Genomic DNA, 16,612 nt, shown 5'->3' on the forward strand with positions numbered 1-16,612 from the left:
GGGAGGAAACCTCATGTAAACTCACAGTCTGTAAAGCTTAAGACACGGTATTTATTCTACTGGTTGCACGCACGGTAACTTGTATGTTTCATTAGTGCAAAGCCAATCAACTAAAAAAGCTTTTATGCAATTTGTATACATCGAAGTTTGAAAGCAGAAGAATCATTTATTAAGAATGACAATACGTGTTTTTACTAAATTCGTATACATGTACGTGTATGTCTGCGGGTACAAACCTGACAATGAACAAATGAAAACCCCTTTTTAATTATCACCAAACCTACATAAGATAAGATGATTTGCTAAATAACAAAATGCTAAAAGAAAAGGCATCTGCTAGCGTATAGTTGTTTGTTATTTTTTTTTATAATACGAACATTTTATTTTAAGTAGAGTGGAGGACAACGAGAATGTTGTGGCGTGACCCTTTGGGCCGCTGATAAAAGGGAGCTAACCCAACGCCTCAAACATTCAGACCCACCTACCCGCGCGCTTGAAATGATAACAAAGTAATCGTAACAGTAAACAATTCACGCGCTGATAACATGTTAACATTGTTCAGAGAAAATCAGATTTCATTTTTAATCTTCATTCCTACGGTTTTTTTTATTTTTATGCTTCGTTTTTCTTATATAGGGCATATATACTGGGGCCTACCATTTACCAATGTGGTCGTACGTACATATAGTTGACATGATTTGAAATATCAATTGTAAAATTAAATGGCCCATAAATACGCAAGTCTTACCATTTTTGTTTCGTACAAACCCGAATCGACGGTCAGACGTGTATGTGGTATATGGCCAAAGGGAAGCAACTCTACAGTCACATTTATTTCTGTACCCTTTTTACAGTTAACTCCCTTTGTAATTCACGTTGTAGTCGGAAGTCGGATGTTGACGTAAGCATGATCCAGATGATCTCATAAATTTGAGAATTGTTGGGGATTCCGTGTAGCAGGCCTAAAGGGCCTGCTAGGTTTTACTAAAGGTTTGTACCAAAGTTAGAAATGAGGTAGAATGGATTGTTAAATTTTACCAGTTCAATGATTTTACCGCTTTTATCCATTGGAAGTAAGGGCGAAGAACAACAACAACAACAACGTCATATGGGCTTTGACAGCTGTAGTATAGATTCTCTCAAAAACCATTACGATTTCGTGTGATAACTTTTGAAGATTTCGTCTTTCAGATGTACGCCCTCCTCTCCGGTTTGTGGAAGTACATGTTCCAGAAAGACGAATATTTCGTTTTGATTTTGGGACTTGATAATGCAGGGAAAACCGTAAGTTATTTTTATTTTCCCCTTTTTGTTGATATTTTCGAGCACCCTGGTTCTATCATTTTGTCATTTTTTATGCTAAGATCTACTTCATTACCTATCTCACCTGGGTTAAATTCCTTTATTTTCACCTCTGGTACTTTGTGTATTTATTTGATTGGTGTTTTCTGCCGCGCTAAAGAATATTTCACTCATATGACAGTGACCAGCATGGTGGGAGGAAAGATGGCTTGGGGGAAACCTACAGTGATCTACAGGTTGCTGGCAGGTCCCCATACATATGGCCAGAGGCAACCAGCATGAACTGGACTTGAACTTACAGCCACTGCATTGGTGGGAAGCTTCCGGTCATTGTGCTTGGCTGTCGTGCTAACCCCTTCCTCCAGCACTTTAGTCGTGTGACCAAAGAATGTGTTGATGATTGGCTATGACATCTATGACAGCTATGACATCACTGCAAAAGTATGAATAGGCCTACCAAATTTCATGCAGAGCCAAGAACAATTTTTCGATAGTTACATGTAGCACGAGATCATGAACTTAAGTAGAGTTATCAAAGTTGTAGTTTTCTTAGCAATATTGTCAATAATTAGGCTACCCACATCTTAGGAACAGTATTGGACCAAGCTTAAGTTCAGTCAGATACCGTTATTACAATCCTAGATCTGACAAAAAATGTACATTGTATTTATTTGTATTGTTACTGAACTCTATACTCAAGATATTTTTACTTATACAATGACAGTAAGTTTTAGAGGTTTAGCAACTTATTCCACATGTGATGTACAAATAATACACACCATATTGGTGCAAGACAAATGGATCTCAACAAACATTAGAGTGTGCAAATGGCCACATGAGTATTACGGACTGGTCTTGGTCAGCAAAAAGTGAGTGCAGGGGAAATGTACAAATTCACCCCTTGTGTGTCTTTAGTGATCAAAAGTTACAGCCCACTCTTGTATTACATAGTATAGATAGGTGGCTCATACACACTAGACATAATTCTTCATTGTCAGGTGAATGAAAAATTGTTGACTGTGACATAAAGACCCAAGTAAACACACATACATGCATACACACTTGACACCAAACAATATTTTTGAGCAGGCAGCGGATGGACTTGGGTTCCCTCCAGGCTCTGCCCGGTTTCCTGCCAGCCTAATGCTGGCTGGCGTCATACAAGTGAAATATTCTTGAGTATGGCGTATAACACCAATCAGATAAATAAAACAATCAATGTCTTGAAACTAGTGAAATACTTGTTTTCTGGATGAAGTTGGAAGGATACTTTTTTTTCTATTTGCCTTCAGGCAGTATGGTATGACATGGATGAGAATACTTGAGGTGAAAACACCAGTATTTTATCTTTTGTCCCTTCTGAGTTTAACTACTGTAACCACGTTTCAGTTTGACATGTTCATTACCCGGGTATCCAGGGTTTCTCAATCTGAAGCCGTAATCATATCCACTAATGTTAATAATATGAGACGTTTTATTTTCAGACCTACTTGGAACAGACAAAGACCAAATTCAACAAGAAGTACAAGGCCATGAACTTATCCAAGGTCACCACGACTGTTGGCCTCAATAGTAGGGTTTTCTGTGTTATTTGAAGGAGTTAAATGATTTACAAAGGATTATAGAAGATGAATGGATGTGTGAATTGATGTGTGGAAGGATATGTGAATGGATGTGTGAATTGATGTGTGGAAGGATGTGTGAATTGATGTGTGGAAGGATTTGTGGATTGATGTGTGAATTGATGTTTGGAAGGATGTGCGAAAGGATGTGTGAATTGATGTGTGGAAGGATATATGAATGGATGTGTGAATTGATGTGTGGACGGATGTGTGAATGGATGCGTGGAAGGATGTGTGGAAGGATATGTGAATTGATGTGTGAATGGACTGTTATTTTTATTACAAACGCTAATTTTGATAAAATTTACTTCTCACAAATCTTTAGATCAGTCACATGACCAGGTTGGGTGACTCTAAGCTAATTCATGTATTAATGAAAAAAAAATGATATGAACAGCTTAAAAAGAAAAAGAGAGAAAGATACAACTTGGAAGCAAAACATACAATTTGACAACAGATGATTGGGCATGAAGCCTACAATACATGTACATCTTGTCGACTAAACCTGTTGTATTTGGCCGTATGTATAGGCTGAAATAATATAGCTGTGTTTTCTGTTACAGTTGGTAAGATTGACATCGGCTCAACACGGCTCAACTTCTGGGACTTGGGAGGTCAAGAAGAGCTGCAGTCACTCTGGGATAAGGTCAGACACATCTTTACGTTATGCACTGGCATGTGTAGACACTTTCTCTGTGCACAGTCCACCATAGTTGTGGTAACGGAACGGAATGGACTATTAATATATGGTCAAACAGTTGTCATCAAGTGTACTACAGAATGTAATTGGCTTCAAACGATGCTGTGAATGGGAACAAACTATTAAAATGAATCTGTGTTCAGGATTTCATTTTGATCTTGTCTGGTGCAGTATTCCGACTTCCTTCTTTACCTTATCTTACAGTATTGTGACTTCCTTCTTTATCTTGTCTGTTACAGTAGTGTGACTTCTTTCTTTACCTTGTCTGTTACATTATTCTGACTTCCTTCTTTATCTTGTCTGTTACAGTATTGTGACTTCCTTCTTTACCTTGTCTGTTACAGTATTCTGACTTCCTTCTTTATCTTGTCTGTTGCAGTATTCTGACTTCCTTCTTTACCTTGTCTGTTACAGGATTGTGACTTCCTTCTTTACCTTGTCTGTTACAGGATTCTGACTTCTTTATCTTGTCTGTTGCAGTATTCTGACTTCCCCCTTTATCTTGTCTGTTGCAGTATTCTGACTTCCCCCTTTATCTTGTCTGTTGCAGTATTCTGACTTCCCCCTTTATCTTGTCTGTTGTAGTATTCTGACTTCCCCCTTTATCTTGTCTGTTGCAGTGCTTTGGTTTCCTCATTTACCTTGTCTGTTGCAGTATTCTGACTTCCTTCTTTACCTTGTCTGTTGCAGTATTCTGACTTCCTTCTTTACTTTGTCTGTTACAGTATTCTGTCTTCCTTCCTTACATTGTCTGTTACAGTACCCTGACTTCCTTCTTTACCTTGTCTGTTACAGTACCCTGACTTCCTTCTTTACCTTGCCTGTTGCAGTATTCTGACTTCCTTCTTTACTTTGTCTGTTGCAGTATTCTGACTTCCTTATTTACCTTGTCTGTTACAGTACCCTGACTTCCTTCTTTACCTTGTCCATTACAGTACCCTGACTTCCTTCTTTACCTTGTCTGTTACAGTACTATGCTGAGTCCCATGCTGTCATCTATATTGTGGACTCCTCAGATCGAGAGAGAATAAGGGAGTCCAAACAAGCATTTGGTAAGGAGACATTGTCTTATCAGCAACTGATGATGTGTGGCCTGTTTTAGGAAGCAAATTTAATTATTAAGAATTTGTACATTGATTACAAGTGGCCAGAACTGAATTGTTTGAGATATTTGTACCAGAACTTGAAACATTTGGAAATATTTATAACAAATAAATACAAACATTTTCTTGTCTGAACCTCAATTTAGTAGGCATCCTTTCTAGTTCAGAAGTCTTAAGTGTTACTTCTGGAGTGTACTTCCCAATTAACACACTTACCCTTGTTTGTATCCACGTGTGGATAAATTCCTTACTGTCTTCTGTCTGTGTCATTGATATTGTCAACAAGGTGTGGAGATTTGCACCAGTAAAATAAATAAATACATCAGTTGAATTACTGAGGTTCTATTCATGTTTGTCTTACCTGGCTTACAGTTGTGTGTGTGGAACAGCAATTTATCCCTGTGTTTGAGCAGCGTAATGCTGTGTAGTGTAGCAGCGTAATGGTGTGTAGTGTAGCAGCATAATGGTGTATAGTGTAGTGTAGCAGTGTATAATGTAGTCTAGCAGTGTAATGCTGTGGAGTGTAGCAGCATAATGGTGGGTAGTGCAGCAGTGTAATAGTGTGGAGTGTAGCAGCGTAATGGTGGGTAGTGCAGCAGCGTAATGGTGGGTAGTGCAGCAGCGTAATGGTGGGTAGTGCAGCAGCGTAATGGTGTGTAGTGTAGTGTAGCAGCATAATGGTGTGTAGTGTAGCAGCATAATGGTGTGTAGTGTAGCAGCATAATGCCGTATAGTGTAGCAGTGTAATGCTGTGGAGTGTAGCAGCGTGATGGTGGGTAGTGCAGCAGCGTAATGGTGTGTAGTGCAGCATCGTAATGGTGTGTAGTGTAGTGTAGCAGCGTAATGGTGTGTAGTGTAGCAGCATAATGCCATATAGTGTAGCAATGTAATGCTGTGTAGTGTAGCAGCATAATGCTGTGTAGTCTAGCAGCGTAATGGTGTGTAGTGTAGCAGCGTAATGGTGTGTAGTGTAGCAGCATAATGGTGTGTAGTGTAGCAGCGTAATGGTGTGTAGTGTAGCAGCATAATGCCATGTAGTGTAGCAGTGTAATGCTGTGTAGTGTAGCAGCATAATGCTGTGTAGTGTAGCAGCGTAATGCCGTGTAGTGTAGAGGCCTAAGGGTGTAGTGTAGCAGTGTAATGCTGTGTTGTGTAGCAGCGTAATGGTGGGTAGTGCAGCAGCGTAATGCTGTGTAGTGTAGCAGTGTAATACTGTGTAGTGTAGCAGCGTCATGCCGTGTAGTGTAGCAGCCTAATGGTGTGTAGTGTAGAAGCCTAATGGTGTGTAGTGTAGCAGTGTAATGCTGTGTAGTGTAGCAGTGTAATGCTGTGTAGTGTAGCAGTGTAATGCTGTGTAGTGTAGCAGTGTAATACTGTGTAGTGTAGCAGCGTAATGCCGTGTAGTGTAGCAGCATAATGCCATGTAGTGTAACAGCTTAATGCCATGTAGTGTAGCAGCATAATGCTTTGCCGTGTAGTGTAGCAGCATAATGCCGTGTAGTGTAGCAGCGTAATGGTGGGTAGTGTAGCAGTGTAATGCTGTGTAGTGTAGCAGTGTAATGCTGTGTAGTGTAGCAGCGTAATGCCGTGTAGTGTAGCAGCGTAATGCCGTGTAGTGTAGCAGCATAATGCCGTGTAGTGTAGCAGCATAATGCCGTGTACTGTAGTAGCATAATGCTGTGTATGGTAGCATTGTTACAGGTTTATCATGAACGTTTTGGAAATGATGTTTGAGTACAGATTCACAAACTTTTATGTTCTTTTCCCAGACTTGCTGATCACAAATGAAGCTCTGGGTGGACTGCCATTGTTGAGGTTTCTTGTTCTTTTCCCCAGACTTGCTGATTACAAATGAAGCTCTGGGTGGACTGCCACTGTTTATGTTTCATATTCTTTTCCTCAGACTTGCTGATCACAAATGAAGCTCTAGCTGGAGTACCACTGTTGATGCTGGCCAACAAACAGGATTTAGAGGTAATATGAGTGGCATAACAATTAAAAGAGGCGTTCATTCAGTGTGATTGTCAAGTTGAATTTGACGAGTTTAACATAACATTTCATGCGATTGTAGCATTTGACAAATCACATCGTGATTTGAAAAGGGGCTTATGAAATGTACCTGTCAGTATTCATTCCACTTGTTGAATTCGACCAGTTGATGTGACAAACATCACTGAGTGAATACAATGTTATGGAGGGAGGAAACCTCAAACTGAAAAGAGCATTATGTTTTTGTCACAGTTTAGTTCTAATTAAGTGAAGTCACATGTTTGAATTTTTCAGTGAATAGTTGTTCAGTAAATAAATTTATGAAGTTTATAAATAAATAAAATTTGTTTTATTGTATAAGCCCGAGCAAATGTACATGCACACAGCATGCATTTGTCTCCACAGTTGGTCCTCATTCTAGATTTAATATACATGTAGACTCTTAAAGATTGCATTAAACTATAGACTTCTTGGAAGGGAGCCAGCAGAAGCTCATTTTTGTAACACATTGTAACACATTTGTAACACTTGAAGATAATTGCCCTAGTCCACAGGACAATATTGGATTTGTCTGTTTCTTATTTCTTTGTTCCGGGAGCAGGATGTACATGTAGGCTCTGCATCATGACAATGTTGAGCAATTCCAACCGTGCGTTACTGTCCTGGCACTTAACAAGGAATGTCTCGATTACCCCGTTCTCATTGTGTGTGGGCCCTTGGGGGCAAAAAGTGGTCAGTGACATTCCTGTGGCTAAGACTACTTGTCTTGCCCCAATATGGCTTCGTTGGTTACCTCCGGGCGATCTGATTTATTCCACTTGTAGATTGACTACTGTGGTAAATGTGAAAAGTCATTCAGTACTGGTATGGTGGTAAAGAGCAAATAGACAATTACATACTCTCCTGTTATTGTAGGGTTGTATGACAGTTGGTGATGTTAGGAAAATATTCCGAGAAAGCTCACATTTGATTGGTCACCGTGAGTGTATGATGGCAGGTGTTTCTGCTCTGAAGGGGTAAGTACTCCGCGAATATACCTGTTTTGAGGGTAAATATACCTAGTTTGGGTACAAATTACCTTCTGCATGCATGTGGTGGGAATATTTATTTGGTGTGGGCCAGAGTGGGGGTTGCAGCAAAGATACCTGATTTGTGGACTTGTTACCTTGTTCATGTATACAGGGAAAAGACACCTGGAATATAGTCTAATTATACCTGGATGGGGAACAGATATGTCTTGTTTGGGTTAAATATACCTGGTACGCAGACTGATTACCTGCTTCAGGGACAAATATACCTGGAATTTGAACAGATATGTCTGGTTTAAGCAAATATACCTGATTTGGGTGCAAGTATACCTGGTTTGTGAACAGATATTCCAGGCGTAAGCAAATACACCTAGTTTGGGAGCAGGTTTACCAGGCGTAAGCAAATATACCTGGTTTGGGAGCAGGTATACAAGGTGTAAGCAGATATACCTGGTCTGGGTGCAGATATACGCGGTTTGGGTACAGATATACCTGGTTTGGGTGCAAATTTGGACCAGATCAACGTGATTTAAGCAAATATATTTGCTGAGGGTTGAACACAAACAATATGTAAATCAGTATAGCTTGGCCAAGACATCACATTTAGCCTAAAGGTCTTGCATCGCCAATGTCAAGACTCAACCATTCAGCATTTATTTTGTTTGTCTTTGGGAAGGATTCAAGCAATCAACTAACCGTCTTGTTGTTTACAGGGATGGTGTGGATGAGGGTATTGATTGGCTGGTTCAGGCTGTACAACGTAACAACATTCACCGTCCTCCCACGCAGAAAGACATCACCCGATAGTTCCAGCATTCCCTGAACATCAGGGAGGGGTTCTCATTCCCGGGACTCAGACAAAATTCTGACTTCCACAATTTCTCAACCTTTTCGCATATGAAAGAGCAACTTTCAATGGAGTTTATGCACATTTTGGATACAAAACTACATTGGCTGGATTGGCCTATTTCGAAGCTTCACATAAAGTTCAATTTTATCAGCGTACACAGAATAATATTTTCAGAATATGTCTGAACGCCTTGCAAACATGCGAAAAGGTTGAAGAATGTCATGCTTGTAGCTGTTCACCAATCAGCTTGTTTTGCCATGTACAGCTCCAGGGGAGTTGGGCATTGGCTGTGGTTCGCCAGACACATGTACAACTCCAGGGGAGTCGGGCATTGGCTGTGGTTCACCAGACACATGTACAGCTCCAGAGGGGTCGGGCATTGGCTGTGGTTCGCCAGACACATGTACAGCTCCAGGGGAGTCGGGCATTGGCTGTGGTTCGCCAGACACATGTACAGCTCCAGGGGAGTCGGGCATTGGCTGTGGTTCGCCAGACACATGTACAACTCCAGGGGAGTCGGGCATTGGCTGTGGTTCGCCAGACACATGTACAGCTCCAGGGGAGTCGGGCATTGGCTGTGGTTCGCCAGACACATGTACAGCTCCAGGGGAGTCGGGCATTGGCTGTGGTTCGCCAGACACATGTACAGTACATGCAGCAGTCACAGTGCTTTTCTCGGATCATTCTCTCCATCTACATGTATGTACAGTACGCCATCATGAAAACATGATATTTTTGACTATGAATTGTTCTATTTATTAAATTGTATCTGGTGAGGATGGATCAGACCATATAATGTAAGCGATGTAAAGTTTCCCCATGAGCAAGTTGTGCATTTTACCTAGTTTTGAAAGTTCTATTGATCTTAGACCGCTTCGGTGGCATAATGGTTAGAACATCCACCTCGAAGTCTGGAGACCCGGGATCAAATTTTGGTCGGGTCATACCAAAGACTTTAAAAATGGTTTTTGTTGCTGCATCGCTTGGAACTCAGCACTGAGGGCTTAAAGCTAGGAAACAGGACTTGTTGGTCTGGTGTCAGTATGATGTGACAGGGTGGGGTGTCATGTGTGGTGTGATAGGCATGATGCTTCTGTGGCGGAAGCACTTTGGCATGGACTCGGCCCTACTCAAGGAGACACGTTAAAATGTACACAGAAGTAATGACTCTTTGTCATCATATGACTGAAAAATTGTTAAGTACGGCATAAAACCCCAAGCATTCATTCATTCTATTGATCTTAGAAAGGGGTTTTGCTTTGAAGTTTGGGTGATATCCTACTGAAGATGTGTTCGTTTCAGCACCAAAAGTCATATATTATGACATTTATTTGCCTCTAAAAAGTGACCTTTTGGGGCAAATGTTTAGGTCATTATAGATATGGAAATGCCACTTATGGGTTTGTTAAACGATCTCTTTAGGTTGTTCTGCCAGTCGGTCAGTCGGTTTTCATTGCCTCTTGTTCAACATGAACCATACATATATCAAGTGGCCTGAGGGCAAGATAACATTGTTATTTTCTGAGATGTTGAAGCTGGTGCAAATTTGTTCTTGTTAAACTGTGTAAGTGGTGTAACGTTTACTGAAAAGGTCAAAATGTAAATAGGCAAATGTGCGACTGAGAGAGACAAGTACTGATTGTTCATGCATATTCAAAGCAGGAATTCATGTGTATCTATGGTGCCCTATTAACTACCTGAATGTCTTTTTTTTAATGAGTGACCAAGTTTTTAGTGTTGAATTATGGAGATAAATTTTGCAAGTCTTCCTTTTGGTATGGGACATTTTAAAATCTCTGAATTCAATAATTCCCAGCGCCCTGAAAACTAGATGTTGACTTAAACAAAGATTAGAAAATGTCTTATTCTCCAAGGTTCATGTGAATACATGTGAATGTAAATTATACATGTGAATGTAAATTTTTGTATATACAACAAGGATTTATGGCATATATGTCTTATACATTCATGTACAGATATATAATTATGTATTATATTCTAGTGGCTAAGGGAGGTAACTCAGAGATTACATTCTCCGGACTAAGGGAGATAACTAAGGCTATCTTCTATGTCAATGCAAGAAGGTGAAACATAAGTTTGCTTCATGGAGGCTAAAGTAGTGCGATTGAAACTGAACATTGTTTCTAATAACACCATGCTACATGTATTTAATGATTTTTAGCTCGCCTAGAAGTACAGGCATAGCTAATGGCATTACTTACTCCCATATTGTGTCAGTGTCCAACAACAGGGTAAGCAATGTTCTAGTGAATATCAGGGATGGTTGTTGACGCTCCATCGTTGATACTTTGTATGTATGTTAATTACCGTAAATGACTACATTCCTGAGTTCGCGTCTCTTTTCTGCATTTAAATCCTTATTGAGGTAAATGTTTAAGTACTTTATGTTTTGAGCTCTTTACGTTTTGAGCTGAAGTCTTGCATTCGTGTGTCTCCTATGGGTGAGCTCTTTCGTAGCCTTGGTACCCAGTCTGAGTTAACACAACTGCTTTGTCATGGTTTGCATTTTGTCTAGTCTGTCCTCCTATTTATGTTGGTTAATGGTTGGGTTAACTATGTCAGTATTCCCTGCATTAGGTATGTGCTTTGTGAATGGGTAGGCCCACCTTGCTGTAATGCATGTGTAGTTGTCTCTAAACACTGTGTATTAAATCATATAATTGTAGAAACATTGGTAACTTAGTAAAGCATTGCAAGTCAGGTTGTGAAAACACACTCTTCCGTGGCAGAACAGTTTGCTAGTTGTCTTCAAGCACCTGCATTGACCACTTTTATAGCGGTCTGCATTCAGAGTGAGCAGGTCTTAGTTAAAAGAAAAGACAACACCAGAACACATGCATATATGCATTGATGAAGTGTAAGGTAAGCAGATTAAGGAATACATACCATTTTATTTTTGTGATGTCACTTTTAACCAATCAAGCGCAAGTTATTTTTGTAAATGGGGAAGACATACAGCTGCTTCCACTGATGTCACTGGCACTGTTTTGCCTGTGAGCCATATAGGTGTGGGATACCACGTTGTGTTTCTGGTTCCTCTGACATGGTGTATCACATGGCCTCTAATCTAATGATCATAGATTAAAAGTTGATTAACCACATGTCACAATAGAATGGCTGTGAATGTTAAAGCCTGTTTCCATCTCTCTTTTGTCCGAAATAACTGAGGTTAGATTATTTCTTGTCTTTTTTTAAAGGACGTGGGGCCTCCGTGGCCAAAGGAGTGGGGGGGGGGGGGGCGGGGGTAGAATGCCAGTGCAGCGCAATGACCAAGGAGCCTCCCACCAATGCGGTTGTTGTGAGTTCAAGTCCAGCTCATGCTGGCTTCCTCTCTAGCTGTACGTTGGAAGGGCTGCCAGCAACCTCTAGATGGTTGTGATTTTCCTGCGGGCGCTGCCTGCTTTCCTCCCACCACCATGCTTGCCGCCGTTGTGCAAGTGAAATATTCTTCAGTACTGCATTGAAACACCTATCAAATAAATAAATAAGTAAAGAAATCGATGAAGTGTGGCGCACATACAAAGATTAATGACTTTAGCCTGTTGCATGGACTGGCAGTATTATGCTCTAGGTGGAAATTCCTCCTCCAAGTCTAGTCACTGAGCCATTATGATTGGTATAAAAGGATTGGTTGTACATGAAGTATTGCTAGATGAGGGATTTGACAGTGGCATAGCAAGTTCACATTTCTTTTCATTCATGTATTGTAGTTGAAAAAGAACCTGATTTATGTTTGTAAATAACCATGGAAAATAAAAACAGACAGGTTATGAAGCCTGTTTTCTTGTCATGATGCCATGAAGATTTTGTTGCTGCCATTGTTTAATTCAGTAGGGATCTTTCCACTTGAACTTTAACCACTTTGGCTGCCTAATTTTAAGAGCATCTGCCACAATGCCGGGTGAGATGGGATCAAATCCTGGTCAGGACAAGGCTTTAAAAGTGGTACCGATACTTGTGGTTCTCTCAGCACCAAGAATTCAAAGGAAGGAAACAGGACTAGTTGGCCTGGTGTCACTATAATGTGACAAGGTGGGGCATATTTCAGTGATGGCAGCATGGACTTGAAGTATATACACAAACCTAATGACTCCTAGGAGAATTGTCAAATGGGATGAGAAAACCCAAACATAAATACATACCAGTACCTAATCTGTTTTGCTCTTAACTGTCAAACATCACACTTGTGTATGTCTGCAGTTAAAGCGTTAATAATTTAGTGAGTCATGCAATGTAACCTTGAGTCTGGTGTGTTCATTTTTGCACAGGTTAAGAATGCCAGATTATGTAACGAGATGGGTGTAACGGTGTACCGCGCTGGCTACATAGAACTATTTCACTTATATAGGGACAACACTATATTACATTTTGGTGTTATGGGTGGGTTGGGTGGGTTGTGTGGTTACGGAGCAGGTTGGGGTGTGGTGCATTTGGGAGGTGTCAACACAGTTGTTGGCTTAGTGTAATGCCACAGACCTGGGTACATTGTACATGCACGGGCTAGGAGTTTTTTAATTGCCAAGGTAACACATGTACAGGACCAGTTCATGCGCCAACCGGTTTGATACATGAAAAAGTTAAACTGAAACTTTGGTTAAACTGAAACTTTGGTTAAACTGAAACTCTGGTCCACACCAGACTCAGTAAGGTTACAATGCATGACTCACTAAATTATTAACTTTACTGATTTATGTCCTCAATGATCTACATACATTCTGGCTGTCAACAACAACAACATGTCATGATGGCGGTTACAATCATGCTGGACTAGGGTACCTATGCATTTGGCTTGACATGTTTGTTTTCTACATTTCATTGTATACATCATGCTTTTTTAGCCGTTTCATAAAATATTGGTCTGAGTTTATTTGATTGTGCATGTTGTCATTTATTCACTGAAAAACAATGCTACTTCCATAAACAATGCTACTAACAATGTTCTTCCCATGATATGGCTGCTATACAGCTGAGGGGTAGCAACACCATGATCAGATGACAGAAACCTGCTCCTTGATTGGTCAGCTAAAAAGATGGGTTTATTGATGGACGAGATCTCCTCACTGGTTCATAATTTATTGGTGGAGGCGGAGCCCTCACTGGTTCATGTTTTACTGGTGGAAGAGGGGTCCTCACTGGTGCACGGTTTATTTGTGGAGGGGGGTCCTCACTGGTCCATGATTTATTGGTGGAGGAGGGGGTCCTCACTGGTGCATGGTTTATTGGTGGAGGAGGGGGTCCTCACTGGTGCATGGTTTATTGGTGGAGGAGGGGGTCCTCACTGGTGCATGGTTTATTGGTGGAGGAGGGGTCCTCACTGGTCCATGATTTATTGGTGGAGGAGAGGGTTCTTGCTGGTTCATAATTTATTGGTGGAGGAGAGGGTTCTTGCTGGTTCATAATTTATTGGTGGAGGAGGGGGTCTTCACTGGAGCATGGTTTAATGGAGGAGGGGGGGGGGGGTCCTCACTGGTGCATGGTTTATTGGTGGAGGAGGGGCCCTCAATGGTGCATGGTTTATTGGTGCAGGAGGTCCCCAGCAGTTCATTATTTATTGGTGGAGGAGGGGGTCCTCAATGGTGCATGGTTTATTGGTGGAGGGGGTCCTCACTGGTGCATGTTTTATTGCGGGAGGAGGGGGTCCTCATTGGTGCATGGTTTATTGGTGGAGGAGGGGATCCTCACTGGTTCATATTTTATTGGTGGAGGGGATCCTCACTGGTTCATATTTTATTGGTGGAGGAGGGGATCCTCACTGGTGCATGGTTTATTGGTGGAGGAGGGGGTCCTCATTGGTGCATGGTTTATTGGTGGAGGAGGGGATCCTCACTGGTTCATATTTTATTGGTGGAGGGGATCCTCACTGGTTCATATTTTATTGGTGGAGGAGGGGGTCCTCACTGGTGCATGGTTTATTGGTGGAAGAGGGGATCCTCATTGGTGCATGGTTTATTGGTGGAGGAGGGGATCCTCACTGGTTCATATTTTATTGGTGGAGGGGATCCTCACTGGTTCATATTTTATTGGTGGAGGAGGGGATCCTCACTGGTGCATGGTTTATTGGTGGAGGAGGGGATCCTCACTGGTGCATGGTTTATTGGTGGAGGAGGGGGTCCTCATTGGTGCATGGTTTATTGGTGGAGGAGGGGATCCTCACTGGTTCATATTTTATTGGTGGAGGGGATCCTCACTGGTTCATATTTTATTGGTGGAGGAGGGGGTCCTCACTGGTGCATGGTTTATTGGTGGAAGAGGGGATCCTCATTGGTGCATGGTTTATTGGTGGAGGAGGGGATCCTCACTGGTTCATATTTTATTGATGGAGGGGATCCTCACTGGTTCATATTTTATTGGTGGAGGAGGGGGTCCTCACTGGTGCATGGTTTATTGGTGGAAGAGGGGATCCTCATTGGTGCATGGTTTATTGGTGGAGGAGGGGATCCTCACTGGTTCATATTTTATTGGTGGAGGGGATCCTCACTGGTTCATATTTTATTGGTGGAGGAGGGGGTCCTCACTGGTTCATGTTTTATTGGTGGAAGAGGGGATCCTCACTGGTGGATGGTTTATAAGGTCAATATTCAACCATCCCCGACACATGGAAAAACAATATATCGTGAAATGACCCAATATCAAATTGAAGCATTTTCTGAAGTAATTAAAATACTCAGTGGAATGAGATCCTGGAGAAGGACGACATCAATGAAGCACTTTCATCATTTCACTCATTATTTACAAACATTTACAATGAGCATTTTCCAGTTATATCACTTCGCTCACTAGAACACAGAATATTTACCAAAAATAACCACTTGATCCCAATGGAACATATCGCTATCCAACTTTCAGAAACATACTTATTAAACTAATATCGAGATCAAGAAAAGAATACTGTGAGTGTAAATTTGATAAGGTAATTAACGACATAAAAGGGACATGGAAAGGTTTGAACGAACTCTTAAAATGAAATAAAGGTGACATACCAACAAATTTTACTGAAGAACACAATCCATTTCTGTACTACCTGCTATCAGCAAGATCGTAGAAAAATTAGTTTCGGCCAAGAAACAGCGCAAATTCAGCTTAGTTACTTTCACTGACCTGTCCAAAGTTTTTGACACAGTAAACCATATAATGCTACAAAAACTACATTATGGCTGTCCGGATATAACGAACGACTGGTTCTAGAGTTATCTGTCCAACAGGTCACAATGTGTTTCCTATGGAGAGGCCATCTTGCCCAAGTCTCTAGTTGACTGTGGAGTGCCCCTTAATAGGACCACTACTGTTCTAGTCTATACAAATGACATACTAGTGAACTCCTGGTCTCTTCTCATCTTTATTCTTTTTGCCAATGACACCAGCCTTCATTCTTCTGGTTACAACATTCAGGAAATTATTGATACTATGACAGGTGAGCTGGAGTCAGTTCAGTGGTTGCTCCATGACAATAAACTTTTATTAAATATTAATAAAACTAAATGCATGACCATTTAACCATACAAGAAATTACTCCCTTCAGATATCCTGAAAATAAAAAGAGGCAGCTATGAAATAGAATTTGTTGATGATTTCAATTTTTAAAAAATACTTCTCATACTGTATTTCTGGCATTAACTTTGCACACTTTTGTGAGCTTTGCCGTCTTTGCAGTGTATGAAATGTGGCTCTGACTTTGCACACTTCTGTGAGCTTTGATATCTTTGCAGTGTATGAAATGTGGCTCTGACTTTGCACACTTCTGTGGGCTTTGCTATGTGCCCTTAGACCCCATGAAACGTGGCTTTGCTATCCAGAAACCAGAGAATCACTGACTGGTTGACAAAGGCATATCCAGCATGGGAACAGCAAGTATGTCAGATTATTCAAGTTACAGTTAGACTGGCACTAACTGTTAACTCCTAGGGTAGGCCATAATGAGTACTGTATCAGTGTAATGTTGTAAATACATAAACAGAGACACTTTATTTCAAAATTTATTTTCTCAAAGTGTTTAGACA

The 16,612-nt window shown here is 41.0% G+C and overlaps 1 protein-coding gene across 1 annotated transcript; it reads left to right on the forward strand.

Annotated features, from left to right (window-relative positions):
- Window positions 1-872: 872 nt before the first annotated feature.
- On the forward strand, window positions 873-8,672 carry LOC135470045 (ADP-ribosylation factor-related protein 1-like). Its single transcript, XM_064748756.1, has 8 exons — window positions 873-990; window positions 1,192-1,284; window positions 2,787-2,874; window positions 3,488-3,570; window positions 4,595-4,676; window positions 6,631-6,701; window positions 7,632-7,732; window positions 8,458-8,672. Exons 2-8 carry the CDS (start codon window positions 1,192-1,194, stop codon window positions 8,549-8,551), a joined length of 612 nt encoding a protein of 203 aa, XP_064604826.1. The 5' UTR covers window positions 873-990; the 3' UTR covers window positions 8,552-8,672.
- Window positions 8,673-16,612: the final 7,940 nt, after the last annotated feature.

This window comes from Liolophura sinensis, chromosome 7 (assembly GCF_032854445.1).
Source record: "Liolophura sinensis isolate JHLJ2023 chromosome 7, CUHK_Ljap_v2, whole genome shotgun sequence".
Classification (NCBI taxonomy): domain Eukaryota; kingdom Metazoa; phylum Mollusca; class Polyplacophora; order Chitonida; family Chitonidae; genus Liolophura; species Liolophura sinensis.

Coding starts and splice junctions, on each gene's coding strand:
- LOC135470045 (XM_064748756.1), top strand. CDS start 1,192: ATGTACGCCCTCCTCTCCGGTTTGTGGAAGTACATGTTCCAGAAAGAC. Junction 3,571..4,594: donor TGCAGTCACTCTGGGATAAG/GTCAGACACATC, acceptor TGTCTGTTACAG/TACTATGCTGAGTCCCATGC. Junction 6,702..7,631: donor CCAACAAACAGGATTTAGAG/GTAATATGAGTG, acceptor CTGTTATTGTAG/GGTTGTATGACAGTTGGTGA.